This window comes from Paroedura picta, chromosome 5, assembly GCF_049243985.1.
Source record: "Paroedura picta isolate Pp20150507F chromosome 5, Ppicta_v3.0, whole genome shotgun sequence".
NCBI lineage: Eukaryota > Metazoa > Chordata > Lepidosauria > Squamata > Gekkonidae > Paroedura > Paroedura picta.
Window position 1 is genome coordinate 124,702,595 of NC_135373.1, and position 18,088 is coordinate 124,720,682.

General features: G+C 49.5%; 1 protein-coding gene across 2 annotated transcripts in view; it reads right to left on the reverse strand.

Moving 5' to 3' along the window:
• PLXNA4 (plexin A4) overlaps window positions 1-18,088 on the reverse strand; it is a 472,781-nt gene that overhangs the window by 408,910 nt on the left and 45,783 nt on the right. For both annotated transcript variants that reach the window (XM_077340351.1, XM_077340352.1), the window contains exon 3: window positions 769-951. In XM_077340351.1, coding sequence (XP_077196466.1) covers window positions 769-951 — 183 coding nt within the window. The remainder of the gene's footprint in view (window positions 1-768; window positions 952-18,088) is intronic.

Here is an 18,088-nt window from a genome sequence, read left to right on the forward strand (position 1 = left end):
AGGTTCATAATTCATTTCCTGTGTCTCTTTACGATGCCCCGGGATTCTCTGCTCTTATTGCTGCAGCCGAATAATACATCCGGCTCTGAGGAATTTGTTGTCTATAAATACAGCACTTTATCACTTGAAACCCAATTACTTTTCATAGACCGCCATGAATGAGAAAGGCGTTTCTTCTTCATAGAGCCAGTGCAAACACCCAGACATGATTAAGCTCTGAAATTACATGCAATCGTGAAACAAGAACTGTAGGGGGCGCCGTGCTTTGGAACCCCTATCTCCAAAATGCAAGCAGACACCCGATGCATCCATCTCAGACACGGAATTCAGGATCACTGTGATTTCGAGATTTGGCACAAACTGAGTCTTTGGGCTTTTCTGCATGCTAATTTTCCTCGATGATAAGTTCCTGTTGCTTCAGGGTTCTTTTTTCTTTTCTGTACGTGATTTGCATCTCTAATGACTGGTTCCGCATTACACCAGTTTATGTCCGGTATTGCTCCCTCCAGGTTTAGTCTACAGTTTGTTATGCTGGACATAAACCGGTGTAATATACAACTGACCACCAGAGGGAGCACATAACAAAACAAAAACCACAATGGAAGGGGAATTTACTAGCAAGGGAACATGAGGATGCAACAGAGCCCCGGCAAAACCTCAGCGGAAACTGTCCTTTGAAAACAGAACTCCTATGTTCCAAACACCATACCATCGGCCGCATCTCCTTCAGCATAAGGCGCATCGAATTAGGGAAACACATTGTCCTACCTTTTTCAGCTTGCTGCTCTTGGTGCCCACAAAGGCAAGAGAGTGATTCTTGTAAACGTAAGCGATGACCGATGTCATCCTGTCCCGGTCCTCTGTGAAGATGGGGAGACCCCGCACCATCTCCGATACTCCGAGCGGGGCGTTCATATCCAGGCCACAGAAATTATCATCAATGGTCAAAAGCTGGGAAGAAAAGGAGAAGAGAGGGAAATGCTTTAAGGGCCATGACAGGTTGCTAAACACATTCCACTTCCTTCTAGAGCAAGGGTAGTCAACCTGTGGTCCTCCAGATGTCCATGGACTACAATTCCCATGAGCCCCTGCCAGCAACCGCTGGCAGGGGCTCATGGGAATTGTAGTCCATGGACATCTGGAGGACCACAGGTTGACTACCCCTGTTCTAGATATCTAGGAGATACCATTCTGGACAGAGCTGAAAGCCACTGCTGTGGGTCATCTTCTCTGCTTTGTTATCCTTAACTGCCTTGCTCAGGACTTGCAAACTTACTCAGGTTTTGCAAACCGAGAGCTCCGACATCCTTGACAGAGTCAAGCCATCAAGTCTTCCTCTTATCCTGCTGCCTCACACTTTTCCTTGCGTTGCTGTATTTATTCATTTATTCCATTTGCAATAAATTATAAATAAAGAGAAAGCCAGTACTTCCCTCCCCCTCCAACCCCACCCTGTTCCTGCCAGAGGACTCAGACTTTGCAAAACCAAAAAAGGAACCAAAGCCCAACCTGTACCGAAGTCAAGACCCAAAAGTTGAGCTGCAAAACTATTTTAAAAAATCGTGACAAATATTTAATTAAACAAAAGTGCACCGATAATATATGAAAAACAATGTAAAAACAACACATCTCTAACTGCACATGAGAGAACAGACCAAATGCGTTCAGACCCCCAGGGTTCTTCCTCAGTGGTCAAGATATTGTGTGAGATGCTCTCTTGTATAAGAATAAACTCTAAAGGCTTGCTGGGGGGCAAAGAGAAATCTGTCCGGTGTAGCTGCAGCTAGTCTTTCTAAAGTCTCTGGTTGGGATCCCAACTTCTAAAATATGTCTTGTCTGAGGCCATTCACTCTCAGCTGTTGCCTAACTCTACATCAAGAATGCATTTCCACGTATGCCATAATTTTGTATTGATTTTTTAATATTGTTTTGCAGCTCAACTTTTAGGTTCTGGACTTATAAGACTGCCAGAACCAGGTGAAAGAGGGAAGCCCATATCAAGACCCGACAGCCCGACCTCAGGCACATGCCTTAGAATCATAGAGTTGGAAGGGACCTCCTGGATCATCTAGTCCAACCCCCTGCACTATGCAGGACACTCCCAACCCTCTCGCTCACCCACTGTCACCTGCCACCCCCTTGAGCCTTCACAGAATCAGCCTGTGATGGTTCTCCAGCCTCTCTTGAAAAATCTCCAAAGATGGAGAACCCACCACCTTTGGAAGAAGCCTGTTCCACTGAGAAACCGTTCTGACTGTCAGGAACTTCTTCCAGATGCTGATATGGAATTTAGAATCATAGAATCATAGAGTTGGAAGGGACCTCCTGGGTCATCTAGTACAACCCCCTGCACTATGCAGGACACTCACAACCCTCTCACTCACCCACTGTCACCTGCCATCCCCTTGAACCATCCCAGAATCAGCCTCTCCGTCAGATGGCTCTCCAGCCTCTGTTCAAAAATCTCCAAAGACGGAGAACCCACCACCTCCCGAGGAAGCCTGTTCCACTGAGAAACCACTCAAACTGCCAGGAACTTCTTCTGGATGTTGAGACAGAATTTAGAATCATAGAATTGGGATCTCCTGGGTCATCTAGCCCAACCCCCTGCACTAGGCAGGATACTCACAACCCTATTGCTCACCCACTCTAACCTGCCACCCCCTTGATGGAGGTGTTCCTTGGAAGAGTGCCAGGATTTTGTTCTGCAGTTCTGCCAGGGCTGGGATTTCGACTGGCCACTCAGGTCAAAGCCAGGGCCAAAAAGCCCTGGCTGTGGTCGAGGTGAGGAGACGGTCTTTGGGGCCAGGGATTACTGTAAGGTTGGCGTTTGCAAGAGTCCCTGGTGTTTATGGGGACTCTTGTCTTCTCATAATGTGACCGAAGTACTATAGCCTCCATGTGGTCTAGGGGAGAGTTCGTTCATCGATAGGGTTGCCATAAATTGGCAGTGCCTTGATGGCAACGAACACACATGCACACCTGGCAACCCAGACGGAAGCTTCGCTGTTCTCCACGGGGCATCATAAAGCACTGGCTGCCATTTTGTGGGAAGGTCACACAGCACCTGGATAAGGCTACGCAAGGTCTGCAGTATGCATAAGTGAGACCAATATAAAGAGGGCTTTAGAGGAGGTGCATGTTTAGCACAGATGGGATAAGAACTTCCTGATCAAATTATCTCCTCCAATGGCTCAGCAGGAGACTTCCTGCTTTCTGAGCTCACTTCCTCCCTGCTTGCCTCCAGAGCAGTTGCGAAAAACAAGAATGCCTGCAGTTCAATTCATCTCTTGACGGTCCTTTGACCAGCAATTTTGAACAAAAAGGTACAAGTACACCATCAGCGTTTAAGCATAATGCAAAAACAATGCCACATCAATACATATAGGGATGAAATCAATAAGGGAGAGATATGTAAGATTAATAATATGTCAATAACCATTTTTAAAAGGGCTCCAATCAGAAATATGATCATCATATAATATATCATACAGGTTATAAAATTACATTGAAATTAAAAGTGCTGCGCATTTGCAAATCGATGTATGGCAAAACTTTGCAACCAGAAGGAAGAATGACTGTACACAACAGCTAGCTAGTTGTATCTCTCTCTCTCTCTCTCTCTCTCTCTCTCTCTCTCTCTCTCTCTCTGCATTCTCTCCAGGGGAGCAGATCCCTGTCCTCTGAAGACCAGTCCAGAAGAACTCCAGCCCCCACCTGGAAGTCTGCATCCCTGTTACATTGGACAGCTTTTGGAAGGACGATAAATCCTGATGGAGTAACTCTGAACAGGATCACAACTCAAATTGGCTTGGCTCCAGAGCCAGCGCTCCCCAAAGGGCCCCGGCTCCAGGCCTTCTGAAGCACATCAGCCTCGGCCCTGTGCCCTCCTGGGGGGACGTCTCTCAGGGTCCGATGCCAGGCAGGGATTAAAGCCGTGACGTCCCCATCCTTCACCTGCCAGGGAACAGCAGGCGAGGATTTTTGGCTTCCGGGATGCAGATAAACAGACGCTGGCGTTCCGACGGTCCTTTCGGCATCTGCTTACGACATACCTCTCCAGATGACTGTGAGGGCTGCCAAATCTACATTTTGGGAGCGATCCTAGCTGCAGGATTAGCGCCCTCCCCTCCCTTCCTCCACGTCCTCGCTTTCACTTTGGCAGCCTCGTCCGGCCAAGCGGTATTTAACGGCGTCTCTCTTAAAAAGAGACTCTGCCTTGGGGACCCGCGGCTGACGCTGCTCAGCCGTAATTCTCTTTATTCTTTGGCAGGAACTTGGCTCCTCTGGAAACGGTTCTTGGGCTGCTCCGCAGGGCCGAGTGTGGCTCCAGCGGTGGACGTAGGCCGCCCGTCAACCAGGGTGTAACCAGCAAAGCTGAAATCGGGCCCTGCGGGAATCCGGGGTGAAGCCAGGCACTGTGGTTGCCAACCTCCAGGGGGCAGCTGGATCTCCTGCTATTACAATGGACCTCCAAAACACCAAGGTCAGTTCCCCCGGAGAAAAAAGCTGGTTTGGAAGAAGGATTCTAGAGCATTATATCGTGCGGACGTCCCTCCTTCCCCCAAAACCTGCCCTCTCCGACTTTCCAGGTATTTCCTATCCCAGAGATGGCAACCATACCAAGCATGTATGTTATGGACTCTGGGTGGCCAAACGGTGGCAGGGGCTCATGGTCATTTTAGTCCATGGACATCTGTAGACCCGCAGTTTAGCCCCCCCCCAGGGTAATTCAGGGTATGAATTGTGCCTGAACATGAAAATATCAATATTTTTTTTTTGCACACCCCTCAACTAGATGATGACACTTACCCCCCCCCCCATTATCTCTCACACTCTGGACACTTTTCACTTCTCTCACCCAGGCTTCCCCAGGGGGCGACCGGTTGTTGCTTTAAAAAACGATAATTTGGCATCTGCCACCCCCACTGCACAAAGATTGTCACCATATGATGATGATGATGATGAAGAAGAAACATTGGTTCTTATAGGCCGCTTTTCTCTATCCAAAGGAGTCCCAAAGTGGCTTCCAGTCGCCTTCCCTTTCCTCTCCCCACAACAGACACCCTGTGAGGTGGGTGAGGTTGAGAGAGCCCTGATATCACTGAAGAAGAAGAAGAGTTGGTTCTTATATGCCGCTTTTCTCTACCCGAAGGAGTCTCAAGGTGGCTTACAATCCGCTTCCTTTTCCTCTCCCCACAACCTGTGAGGTGGGTGAGGCTGAGAGAGCCCTGATATTCCTGCTCAGTCAGAACAGCTTTCTCAGTGCTGTGACTAGCCACCCAGCAGGCTGCATGTGGGGGAGTGGGGAATTGAACTCACCTCGCCAGATTAGAAGTCTGTATTCCTAACCACTACACCAAACTGGCTGATGAAGGCAAGCTGTGTGTATTAACGGGGAGAGGGAAGTATGTTCATTTCAAAAGGCCTCTCATGAAACAGATAATATTTCCTGAACTGCTGAAACGTTACTATAAGAGTTACGCATAATCTGACATTTTGCAGTTGGCTTTGCCTCCTGCAGGGACCGTTTTGTGGTGGCACCCCCTGTGTCGGAATGCCAAAGGTGCTCAGATGCTCAAAAAGGTTGGGATCCCTACTCTAGCCACTGGAAAGCTGGTTTTAATTGTCAGGCACCAAGCACTGACAACACATTACCTGACAACACATTATGTTAGCGTGTTTCCGCATCTAAACTGCATTATTCATAGAATCATAGAGTTGGAAGGGGCCATAAAGGTAAAGGTATCCCCTGTGCATGCACCGAGTCATGTCTGACCCTTGGGGTGACGCCCTCTAGCGTTTTCATGGCAGACTCAATACGGGGGGGGGGGGTGTTTGCCAGTGCCTTCCCCAGTCATGACCGTTTACCCCCCAGCAAGTTAGGTACTCATTTTACCGACCTCGGAAGGATGGAAGGCTGAGTCAACCTTGAGCCGGCTGCTGGGATCGAACTCCCAACCTCACGGGCAAAGCTTTCAGGCGGCTGCCTTACCACTCTGCGCCACAAGAGGCTCTGGAAGGGGCCATACAGGCCATCTAGTTCAACCACCTGCTCAATGCAGGATCAGCCCAAAGCATCCTAAAGCAAAAGTACCCACATGTGCAAAAGTACCCTTATTAAACTGAGTTGCACTTATGCTGCCTTCTGTTCATAGCATGGCCAGAATCTGTTGGTAACTCTGGTATGGCCCAGTACCTTCAAGTTTGAGTTATGCCTTCTTTTTGATTCTGACCCCTCTAATTATACTTATCAGCTGCTTTCTGAATATTCATTTTCTAAGTGGTTAATTTGCATGGAATTCAAATCAAGAACTTTAGGTTTATCTTTGGAATCTCTTTCTCTGCTCTCTAAATCGGAGGCGTTAAAAAAAAATAAACTCTAACTTCGTGGCCTCAGATCTGCAAAATCTTTGCGAGGCCGCTCACAAAACCTGCTCCCCCATAAATGTAAAGTTAGTACCAAGAGCAGGTCACACGGCTCCATATTTCTTCCATATCCATGTACCAAAGTTGCATAGAACTTTTTGTTTTGCTAGATTTAATGTCCTCCCATCAGCAATTTTAACCAGATGATATCAGGGTATATCTTACTCCAATAAGATTGTGCCCTTGTGCAAAGGACTGTATTGAAATTGTGTCCCGTGTTTTTCTTCTGTGCCCTTTTTCCCAGATGCTTCGTTCTGAGGGTTTAAACCAGGGGTAGTCAAACTGCGGCCCTCCAGATGTCCATGGACTACAATTCCCAGGAGCCCCTGCCAGCGAATGCTGGCAGGGGCTCATGGGAATTGTAGTCCATGGTTATCTGGAGGGCCGCAGTTTGACTACCCCTGGTTTAAACCCTATTTCAATATATTTAGCAGAATTTCCCGATTATCTTGTTCTTTTTCTTTTTGATAGTGCAGATCAAAAAAAAACAACAGAAATTGTAGCAAAGTTCCTTCACGATCGCTAATATCATTCAATCTGACAAGTATTAGTTATACGCTTTTATCTCTGGATTCTGTAGAGCTCTTGTTGATTGTATATTAAGATACTGTCCTCTTTTTTTTATGCCGATAAGGGCTATTTGACTTGAGTTACATGGTACATTCAAGTCACCGGACTGAGGAAGTCACAACTCTCCCCACAACAGACACCCTTTGAGGGATGTGAGGCTGAGAGAGCCCTGATATTACTGAAGATGAAGAAGAAGAGTTGGTTCTTATATGCCGCTTTTCTCTACCCGAAGGAGTCTCAAAGCAGCTTCCAATCGCCTTCCCTTTCCTCTCCCCACAACAGACACCCTGTGAGGGAGGTGAAGCTGAGAGAGTCCTGAGATTACTGAAGAAGAAGAAAGGTTGGTTCTTACATGCCACTTTTCTCTACCCAAAGGCGTCTCAAAGCAGCTTACAATCCCCTTCCCTTTCCTCTCCCCACAACAGACACCCTGTGGGGTGGGTGAGGCTCAGAGAGCCCTGATATTTCTGCTCGGTCAGAACAGCTTTCTCAGTGCCGTGGCAAGCCCAAGGTCACCCAGCTGGCTGCCTGTGGGGGAGCGTGGAATCTAACCCAGCTCACCAGATTAGAAGTCTGCACTCCTAACCACGACGCCCAACGGGCTCTCTTAGGGAACTGCATCTTAACTGCACCCCGCATGTCATCCCTGCACACACCACAACGGTTACTGTGCAATTACATGCCACAATGTGCAAGTGACAATGCTGTTACGGCCCCTTTACCGATTACAAAGCAAAGAGGGGGGGTTTCTCTCAAATGTAATTTAAGGAAGAAAGAAAACGGAGTCCCTCAGATTTACTGGGACTTGTTGCTCCGGCAGTTCGGATTTCGTTTCGTTTTGTTCTTTTTCTATTTGAAAATCAGATCAAGGACGGGGATCCAATTTCCAGAAAGCCGTAGAATGTTAATGCACTGCAGACTTCCACGCCTGTCTTTGCTAGACCACACTTCCCGACACATGGCTCTCGGCAACCACAGACCATGGCCCGCATGTCGTAAAATGTGCAATTTCCTGGAGGGAAAACTGTAATTCTTACAGCCCAAAAAGGTTTCCTTCCTGAGCCTTCAAACAGACCGTCCACGTTTGCATTTCACAAGCTAAGAGTATGTTCCCTTGGGACTTTTGAACTGAGGTTTGGGGAAGCAACCGTCCTAGGTTCGTATATACAGTAGACTTCTATCAGTTTTGCCGGTTCCCCAGGAAAGAATCCTGGCAACTACAGTTTGTTAAGGATGCTGACAGTTTTCTTTTAGGGAGCTCCGATCAACGAATTACAGTTTCCACAGTAGTGGTTAGGAGTGCGGACTTCTAATCTGGCATGCCGGGTTCGATTCTGCACTCCTCCACATGCAGCCAGCTGGGTGACCTTGGGCTCACCACGGCACTGATAAAACTGTTCTGACCGAGCATCAGGGCTCTCTCAGCCTCACCTACCCCACAGGGTGTCTGTTGTGGGGAGAGGAAAGGGAAGGCGACTGTAAGCCACTTTGAGCCTCCTTTGGGTAGGGAAAAGCGGCCTATAAGAACCAACTCTTCTTCTTTTTCTTCTTCTTCCTTGGCATGATGGAATTCACTGTCTTATGACGGTCTAGGCCCATTCTGCAAACGTTGCATAATGTACTTAACAATGTGCTTTACTTCTAAAGTGCACTGAAAGTGCGTCATCTAATGCAGGGGTAATCAACCGGTAGTATTCCAGATGTTCATGGACTACAATTACCATGAGCCCCTGCCAGCAAATGCGTTTGCTGGCAGGGGATCATGGGAATTGTAGTCCACCAACATCTGGAGGACCACAGGTTGACTACCCCTGATCTAGTGTATGTGGACCTGGATCTGGTTCGCACAGGAAAATCCAGCTGTAAAAGCACACTGAAAGTGTATTATTATAGAATGTGCAGAATGGGCTATGGTAGGGTTTTTAAGGCACGAGATGCTCCAAGGTGGTTTGCCACAGGCTGCCTCTAAGTAGCGACCAGGGGCTTCCTGGGCTGAATCTGCACGGAGCTTTTATTCCAATCTCAGGTCACTTCAGTCCCTGCCATCTGCACTGAATGCGATTTCCATTCTGATTTTGTCCTAGAGTGGATCTAACCTTCAATACTTGAAAAATCGGCATGAGAAAGCATGCAGATCTCTGCTTGTTCCGAGCTTGCTGCTGAGCCTCCTTTGTAGAAAAGCCCTGATTGGCCAAGGTTTCAGTTCAAAGGCTTCCTCATTCCCAGGCTGCAAGCTTGCCTAGGGGAAGCCCTAACTTCTCTCAGAAGTTCCAGAACCCTAACTTCTTTTGGCAGAGATTTGCCTCTTAGTTTTTTTTCTCCCTCCTCTGCTATCTCCAAACATTTCTGTTTCAGTGGGAGGGGGAGAAGAGGAAGACCCGAGTTCAAATCAATCTGAATTCATCAGGATCCACAATGGAATAAACAAAGTAAGTGCAGAATCAGCCCTGGATGGTCTTCCAATCTACGCCCTAAGTAGGGCTGACCCTGAACAGGCTAGCCTGGGAAATCCAGGTTGGAGAACAAAACAACCAGAGGTGGTTTGCCCTTGCCTGCCTCTGTACAGCAATCCTGGACTTCCAACCACTAACCAGGGCCAATCCGTTTTAGCTTCCGAAACAAAACCGGGCTAGCCTTGGCCGTCCCACTCTGGGCCACTTTTAAACAAACTTAAATACGTAGATTAGGGATCCTACCAAATGGGTAGCTTATAGGAACGTAATAGAATTGGAATCCATTCTTCGTCAGCCCCGGCCCCGGCCTGGAAGAACTCTCACCCCAAAGACACCAGGGCTCTGTGGGTCCTACTGCTGCAGCTGAGGCCCTGAAAGAACATTAAAATCCGGTCGTCTCTCTGCCCAAAATCCACCTAACTGATCCATCTAAGGGTGTATTTTACATGCCAACCCCCTTCTCCTGGGAGGCTGAAGGACTCGAGAATGTTGAGCCTGGAGAAGAGGAGGTGAATCATAGAATCATAGAGTTGGAAGGGGCCACACAGGCCATCTAGTCCCACCCCCTCCTCAATGCATGATCAGTCTCAGGCATCCCGGATAAGGATCTGCCCAGCTGCTGCTTGAAGACCGCCAGTGAGGGGGAGCTCCCCACCTCCTTAGGCAGCCCATTCCACAGCTGAACTAGACTCTTAGAATCATAGAGTTGGAAGGGGCCATACAGGCCATCTAGTCCCACCCCCTGCTCAACGCCGGATCAGCCCAAAGCATCCTAAAGGTGGAGAGGGGACAGGATCTCTCTCTTGAAGGATATGAAAAGTTGTCAGAGGAAGGCAGCAAGATGTTCCCGTTGGCAGTAGAGAATAGGATTTGCAGTAATGGGTTTCAGCTATGTGCAGAACGGTACCAGCTATATACCAGGGAAAAAAAATGTTCACAGACCAGTTCAGCAGTGGAATGAGCTGCCTAAGGAGGTGGGGTGCTCCCCCTCACTGGTGGTCTTCAAGCAGCAGCTGGACAGATATTTATCCTGGATGCCTTAGGCTGATCTTGCCTTGACCAGGGGGTTGGACTAGATGGCCTCTATGGCCCCTTCCAACTCTGTGGTTCTATGATTCTATAAATAAATAAAGAGTCCCCCCTCCAAAGCATCTAATTTTTTCCAGGGGAACTGATCTCTGTAATCTGGAGATGAGTTCTGAGTCCAGGCGACCGTCAAGTCCCACATGGTTCCTGGCAGTCCCAATTATGCAAAGAAGCATTTTTATTTTTGTGCACATAAAGCACACCCTGGGTAGAAATCTGGAAGAAATTTGAAAAGATCCATCCGGGTGCTCTGACCTCTTCACAGATCAAGTTTGCCTAATTTAATCTGGTCAATTATCTCCACTGATAAAGATACCAGTACAGTCCCTTTCCAGCGTCCCACAGCTTGGAAGGACGACGTAATGTCTAATCAAAGCCCTCCCGGCTTGGGTTTCCTCCTGCTCTGCTCGCATTCCATTCCGCTGAAATTCTGCCCTTCGCCAGTCCAGCCTGTGACCTTGACCTCCAGGTTCATCTCTGCTCAATGTCACTGGGGAAACACTCTGGCCTCTTCCCCATCATCTCACTCGGCGATGCCTGCGCACACACACCTCAAACGAAATCCAGGTGCAGCGGGAAAAACTGGCAGGGAGACAGTCTTTCCTGAAGAGCAATTAGCATAATTATTATTTTGTTTTGCAAGCAAAATTGTGACTCGGGGCTTCGCTGTGCCACGATGTGCGTGCGATGAAAAATCATCCGCGAGAACTTTGCAGGGGTGGCGTCGAGGGCTCCTTCACCTAAAGGCCCCAGGACGAATGGCAAAGGTCCGTGGAGAGGGGAGGGTAAAAGCAGGCATCCCCCACAGTCTTCCCAGCTTCCAAGGAGACCTAGGCTGAATCTGTATGGAGCTTTTATTCCAATCCCAGGTCGACTCAATCCCTGCCATCTACACTGAATGCAATAAAAGACAGAGGTTCCTGCTGGGTTTGGCTCCCCTCTCCAATCTGAGCTTCCCTAATCATGTGCAGAACACTTTTCTGTTTCATTTGGGGGGGGGGGTAGAAGAAGACCTGAGTTCAAATCGATCTGAATTCAGCGGGATCTTCAACGGAATAAACTAAGTGCAGAATCAGCCCTGATTGTCCCGACCATGCTTATAAGCAAGTTAGATGAGTCTAGTTCAGCCATGGATAGGGAATAGGGATAGGGAATTGGTTAGAGAACCGCACTCAGTTGTTGTCAATGGTGTTTCATCAGACTGGAGGGAGGTGAGTAGCGGGGTACCTCAGGGCTCGGTGCTTGGCCCGGTACTTTTTAACGTATTTATTAATGATCTAGCTGAGGGGGTGGAGGGACTACTCATCAAGTTTGCAGATGACACCAAATTGGGAGGACTGGCAAATACTCCGGAAGATAGAGACCGAGTTCAACGAGATCTGAACACAATGGAAAAATGGGCAAATGAGAACAAGATGCAATTTAATAAAGATAAGTGTAAAGTTCTGCATCTGGGTCAGAAAAATGAAAAGCATGCCTACTGGATGGGGGATCATAGAATCATAGAGTTGGAAGAGGCCATACAGGCCATCTAGTCCAACCCCCTGCTCAACGCAGGATTAGCCCTAAGCATCCTAAAGCATCCAAGAAAAGTGTGTATCCAACCTTTGCTTGAAGACTTCCAGTGAGGGGGAGCTCACCACCTCCTTAGGCAGCCTATCCCACTGCTGAACTACTCTGACTGTGAAAAGCTTTTTCCTGATAAAATGAAAAGCATGCCTACTGGATGAGGGATACACTTCTAGGTAACACTGTGTGTGAACGAGACCTTGGGGTACTTGTGAATTGTAAACTAAACATGAGCAGGCAGTGTGATGCAGCGGTAAAAAAGGCGAATGCCATTTTGGGCTGTATCAACAGGGGCATCGCATCAAAATCACAAGATGTCATAGTCCCATTGTATACGGCACTGGTCAGACCACACCTGGAGTACTGGGTGCAGTTCTGGAGGCCTCACTTCAAGAAGGAGGTAGATAAAATTGAAAGGGTACAGAGGAGAGCGACGAGGATGATCTGGGGCCAAGGGACCAAGCCCTATGAAGATAGGTTGAGGGACTTGGGAATGTTCAGCCTGGAGAAATGGAGGTTGAGAGGGGACATGATAGCCCTCTTTAAGTATTTGAAAGGTTGTCACTTGGAGGAGGGCAGGATGCTGTTTCTGCTGGCTGCAGAGGAGAGGACACGCAGTAATGGGTTTAAACTTCAAGTACAACGATATAGGCTAGATATCAGGAAAAAATTTTCACAGTCAGAATAGTTCAGCAGTGGAATAGGCTGCCTAAGGAGGTGGGGAGCTCCCCCTCACTGGCTGTCTTCAAGCAACGGTTGGACAGATCCTTCTCCTGGATGCTGGAGGCTGATCCTGCATTGAGCAGGGGGTGGGACTGGATGGCCTGCATGGATTCTAGGAGTCTAGTTCAGCCGTGGAATGGACTGCCTGAGGAGGTGAGGAGCTCCCCCTCACTGGCGGTCTTCAAGCGGTGGCTGGACAGAATCTTCTGGATGCTTTAGGCTGATCCTGCATTGAGTAGGGGGTAGACTAGATGACCTCCATGGACCCTTCCAAATCTATTATATGATTACACTATTAGCCATTTTTCCTAATAATCCCCCCAAACAGCATCCTGGGTTGACACTTTCATGGGTTTCTGACCCGGTTGACCCCGTCTAGTCTAATCTCATCAAATCTCAGGTGCTAATTAAAGTTGGCGCTGGTTAGTATTGGGATGGGACACCAACAAAGACGACCAGGGCTGCTAGAAAGAGGCCAGCCAGCAACAGCCAATCACCTCACAATGGCTTGAAAACCCACAGGTCACACAGCTCACCTCTGGGTTGGACAGGAGTTCTTCCCATCCCTCTCCCAGGCCTCGACAAGGATAGACATTCCCCAAGATCTTAACTCTGGATGGGCTCGTAAAGGGGTGAAAAAACTCATCTACTGGCCATGAGGCTCTAAGCCAGTGGTTCTCAACCTTCCTAATGCCGTGACCCTTTAATCCATGTCCTCATGTCGTGGTGACCCCCAACCCTAAAATTAAGCAAGGGTTCTTTCACAGAAATTAAACCGAGACTGACCAATGGCGTGAAGATCCATGGTTCAGGATTGTATATAAATTGGGGGGGGGGGTTTGTTGGGTTTCTCAGTTCTGCCTCTTGTCCCACCATGCCGATCTCGCTCTTTTCCGCTGCTCCAGAAAGACAAACGCTCTATCTCGATCTACCCCACAAGGCTGTTGTGTAGATGGCACATAAACACATCCCAGCGAAGCTGCTTGCCCTGCCATGACCCCTGTGAAAGGGTCGTTCGACCCCTAAAGGGGTCCTGACCCCCCGGTTGAGAACCACTGGGTTATAGCAATATCCGTGAAAGTCCACCTCCCCTTCCTGGTCCCTCCTTGAGTCTCCGAAACAAAGCTGCCATTCTTGTGCCTACTGGTGGTGGGATGGCGAGAACTTCCGTCAACCGCTGCTGTTACTCAGTTTGGGACCCTTCGGACGCAGCCGTAGACCTGAAATTTGCAATTGTGCCTCTGCCAAATCCAAACAAAAGCCCATCCCAGCTTCCCAGCCGCATCCCCAGCCCTGAGCAACAGCTCCTGTGAAGACGGCGCGTGGGTGTTGTTATTTCGGTTTAACAAAGTACTAAAAAAGGAAGGGAAAACCTGGCGAAGACGAGCAAGGGTTCTCACCCACCCCGTCTCCCAGATGTCACTGCTAGTCCCAAGCCTGCAAGGGATTCGGCGTCAGGATCAACGCCCGACTCAGGCTGAACCCATGACCACACTGCGAGACAAAATGAGTATTGTGTGGCTCGGTCGCGCCGCATCCCACCCCCACCCCCCACCCCCCAACCAGCCGGGCCTTAAATAGCATCTGACTCAATCGGGGAACAAGTCCCCCAATGCTCGGCTTGTGGCTCTTCAGCTCTGAGAGTCCTTTTCTTTTCCCTCGGTGGGTTTGAACAGAGAGCGTGTTACGTAACCGGTTCCCTTCGGCTTACAAAGTAGCCAAGTGACATAGGGGGAGGCGATGCAGGGTCAGGTTTGGCTATCAGCAGAGTGTTGACAGGGGCACGGGAGAACGTGCAGGAAGTTGGCAGGCTAAGCCACACGTGACCCAACCCCCGGAACAGCACTGCCTGGGTCTGTAGCAGCCGATGCCAGATGCAGCGTCCTTCCCATAACCGGTCAGGAGGCATACAGCAAAGAATTACTCATGGCTAGCAAGGGAAAGAGGTGGGAAGGAAGGAAGGAAGGAAGGAAGGAAGGAAGGAAGGAAGGAAGGAAGGAAGGAAGGAAGGAAGGAAGGAAGGAAGGAAGGAAGGAAGGAAGGAAGGAAGGAAGGAAGGAAGGAAGGAAGGAAGGAGAATAAGACTCAGGGCTAAGGGAAGGAAGGAAGGAAGGAAGGGAGGGAGGGAGGGAGGGAGGGAGGATGGAAGGAGATGGGACACACAGGAGAGAAGGAAAGAAGGAAGGAAGGAAGGAGATGGGACACACAGGAGAGAAGGAAGGAAGGAAGGAAGGAAGGAAGGAAGGAAGGAAGGAAGGAAGGAAGGAAGGAAGGAAGGAAGGAAGGAAGGAAGGAAGGAAGGAAGGAAGGAAGGAAGGAAGGAAGGAGATGGGACACACAGGAGAGAAGGAAGGAAGGAAGGAAGGAAGGAAGGAAGGAAGGAAGGAAGGAAGGAAGGAAGGAAGGAAGGAAGGAAGGAAGGAAGGAAGGAAGGAAGGACACCTCACTGGTGACAAGGAAAGAATAGAATCAGGCTGTTTTCCCGCAAGGCAGCCTGATAAGGAACTGCATGGGTTGGGAAGATCCACCCCAGGGAGGCAGAAGGGGCAACTGTATGCAGAGCAGGCCTAATATAGACTCCAGAGAGGGAGTTGTGCCAGAAATATCCCCGACACAAAAGCACCAGTCAGCCGCCCGGGGCCCTGCTGCACCCTGAATGGGCATGTTGTAAGAGCAGGGTCAAGCAGAAAGCCCAGAAGTCACGGCACGGTAATGTTTTGGCAAGCAGCCAGTTAAAGGAGAAACGCCGCTTGACACAGCATCCACTCTCCTCAGACCCCAAGGGCCACGCGAGAACCTCTGCATGACGGCCTTATCAATGCAGGTTGGATGCAGGTGACATTGGCAATTTTGACCCATTCCGCCTTGTCATTCCTTGGGGGGCCCTACCCCACAGGAGCTGGAGTTGTGGAGAACAGTGGGCTCCCCACCTTCTCAGGCAGCCCCTTCCCCTCTGAACTAGTCCCATAGAATCCTAGAACTGGAAGGCTCCATAGAGGCCATCTAGTCCCACCCCCTGCTCAGTGCAGGATCAGCCTCAAGCATCCAAGATAAGGGTCTGTCCAGCCGCTGCTTGAAGACCCCCAGTGAGGGGGAGCTCCCCACCTCCTTAGGCAGCCCCTTCCACTGCTGAACTAGTCCCATAGAATCCTAGAACTGGAAGGCTCCATAGAGGCCATCTAGTCCCACCCCCTGCTCAGTGCAGGATCAGCCTCAGGCATCCAGGAGAAGGATCTGTCCAGCCGCTGCTTGAAGACGGCCAACGAGGGGGAGCTCCCCACCTCCTTAGGCAGCCCCTTCCACTGCTGAACTAGACTCCTAGAATCCTAGAGTGGGAAGGGGCCATCCAGGCCATCTAGTCCCACCCCCTGCTCAGTGCAGGATCAGCCTCCAGCATCCAGGAGAAGGATCTGTCCAGCCGCTGCTTGAAGACGGCCAGCGAGCGGGAGCTCCCCACCTCCTTAGGCAGCCCCTTCCACTGCTGAACTAGACTCCTAGAATCCTAGAGTGGGAAGGGGCCATCCAGGCCATCTAGTCCCACCCCCTGCTCAGTGCAGGATCAGCCTCCAGCATCCAGGAGAAGGATCTGTCCAGCCGCTGCTTGAAGACGGCCAGCGAGGGGGAGCTCCACACCTCCTGAGGCAGCCCCTTCCACTGCTGAACTAGACTCCTAGAATCCCAGAGTGGGAAGGGGCCATCCAGGCCATCTAGTCCCACCCCCTGCTCAGTGCAGGATCAGCCTCCAGCATCCAGGAGAAGGATCTGTCCAGCCGCTGCTTGAAGACCGCCAGTGAGGGGGAGCTCCCCACCTCCTTAGGCAGCCCCTTCCACTGCTGAACTAGACTCCTAGAATCCCAGAGTGGGAAGGGGCCGTGTAGACCCTCTAGGTCCAGGGGTAGTCATACTGTAGCCCTCCAGATGTCCTTGGACTACAATTCCCATGAGCCCCTACGAGCGAATGCAGGATCAGCCTCAAGCATCCAGGAGAAGGATCTGTCCGGCAGGAGAAAGAAGCAAAATCACTCCCCATCATTCTTTCCCATGAACAGACCCCCACCCGTGCAAGGGGCAAACAGAGTGAACTCATTTCCCTTCCTCCAACTGGCACAGCTATTATTGCACATGAGTCCCCCGACCCCACCAGGAATAAACTCTCGGGATCGGAAATGGCTCCAGGGAGAGGAAGCGAGGGTGGAAAGGATGCTAAATATTCCGTCCTGTCCACTGGCAGGTTTCAAGGTGCAGTTCAGACCCAAAGGAGTTAGCAGAAACTCTGAAATCAATAAAGGATTTCCCCCCCTTCCTGGTAGGGTAGAACTTGGAGCCATCCCGTGAAGCTGATGGGCAAAAGATTCAGGACAAAAGGAAGTAGTCCTTTACTTAGGGTTTACTTTTGGGACTTTTTTGCAGAGAACCACACCGCATGATTTTCCAATCCCCAGGGGAGGAATTGGAAATATTTGCAGGCTAAGGAGTCTGCCCATAGGAATACTTTGCAGGACCAGAACCAGCCATATGAGATGAATGTTTTGGGGAAGAAATGTTATATACAATTCGGTGCATCTCTGTATCGACCTCAGTATGATCGAAATACGTTAGGTCTGAACTGGTTGTTTTTTGTGTATCCAACAGATAAGATTTTTGCATGGAGTTTAAACATTTTTGAGCTCTAAGAAGAAATGGTTTCGATTATTCTCTCTTTGGTTTTATCCCTCACTTTTGTGGTCCTTGCCTGTTCTCCAGGTTGGGTTTTCTTATTTCCCTTTATGTCATTTGTTGTCTTTTCTTAGGGTCGCCAGCTCCAGAGAGATTTTGGGGATGGAGCCTGAGAACGATGACATTTGGGGAGTGGAGGGGCTGCAATGGGTGCAAAACCATAGATGCAACCTTACAAAGCAGCCATTTTCTCCAGTGTTGTGGGTATCCTACATAGTGCAGGGGGTTGGACTAGATGACCCAGGAGGACCCTTCCAACTCTAGGATTCTAGAAACTCCAGAAGTGGCAGAATATGGTTGGGAATCAGAGCTGTGGACACACCCACCTAGGCTCCACCCCTTCCTACCCCCTCTAGGCCCATCATTGGCCATTCTGGGGGGAGGGTTGACATGACCATCTATGGTCATCGCATCCGATAAATGTTTAACAAATGTTAAAAATATATTAAAAATTAAATACCTCCCACCCATTGGGGAAAATGTTCCAGGGCGTCAAGTAACCCTGGTTGAGAAAGCTTAGCTGAGAGCCTGAAATTCAGGCC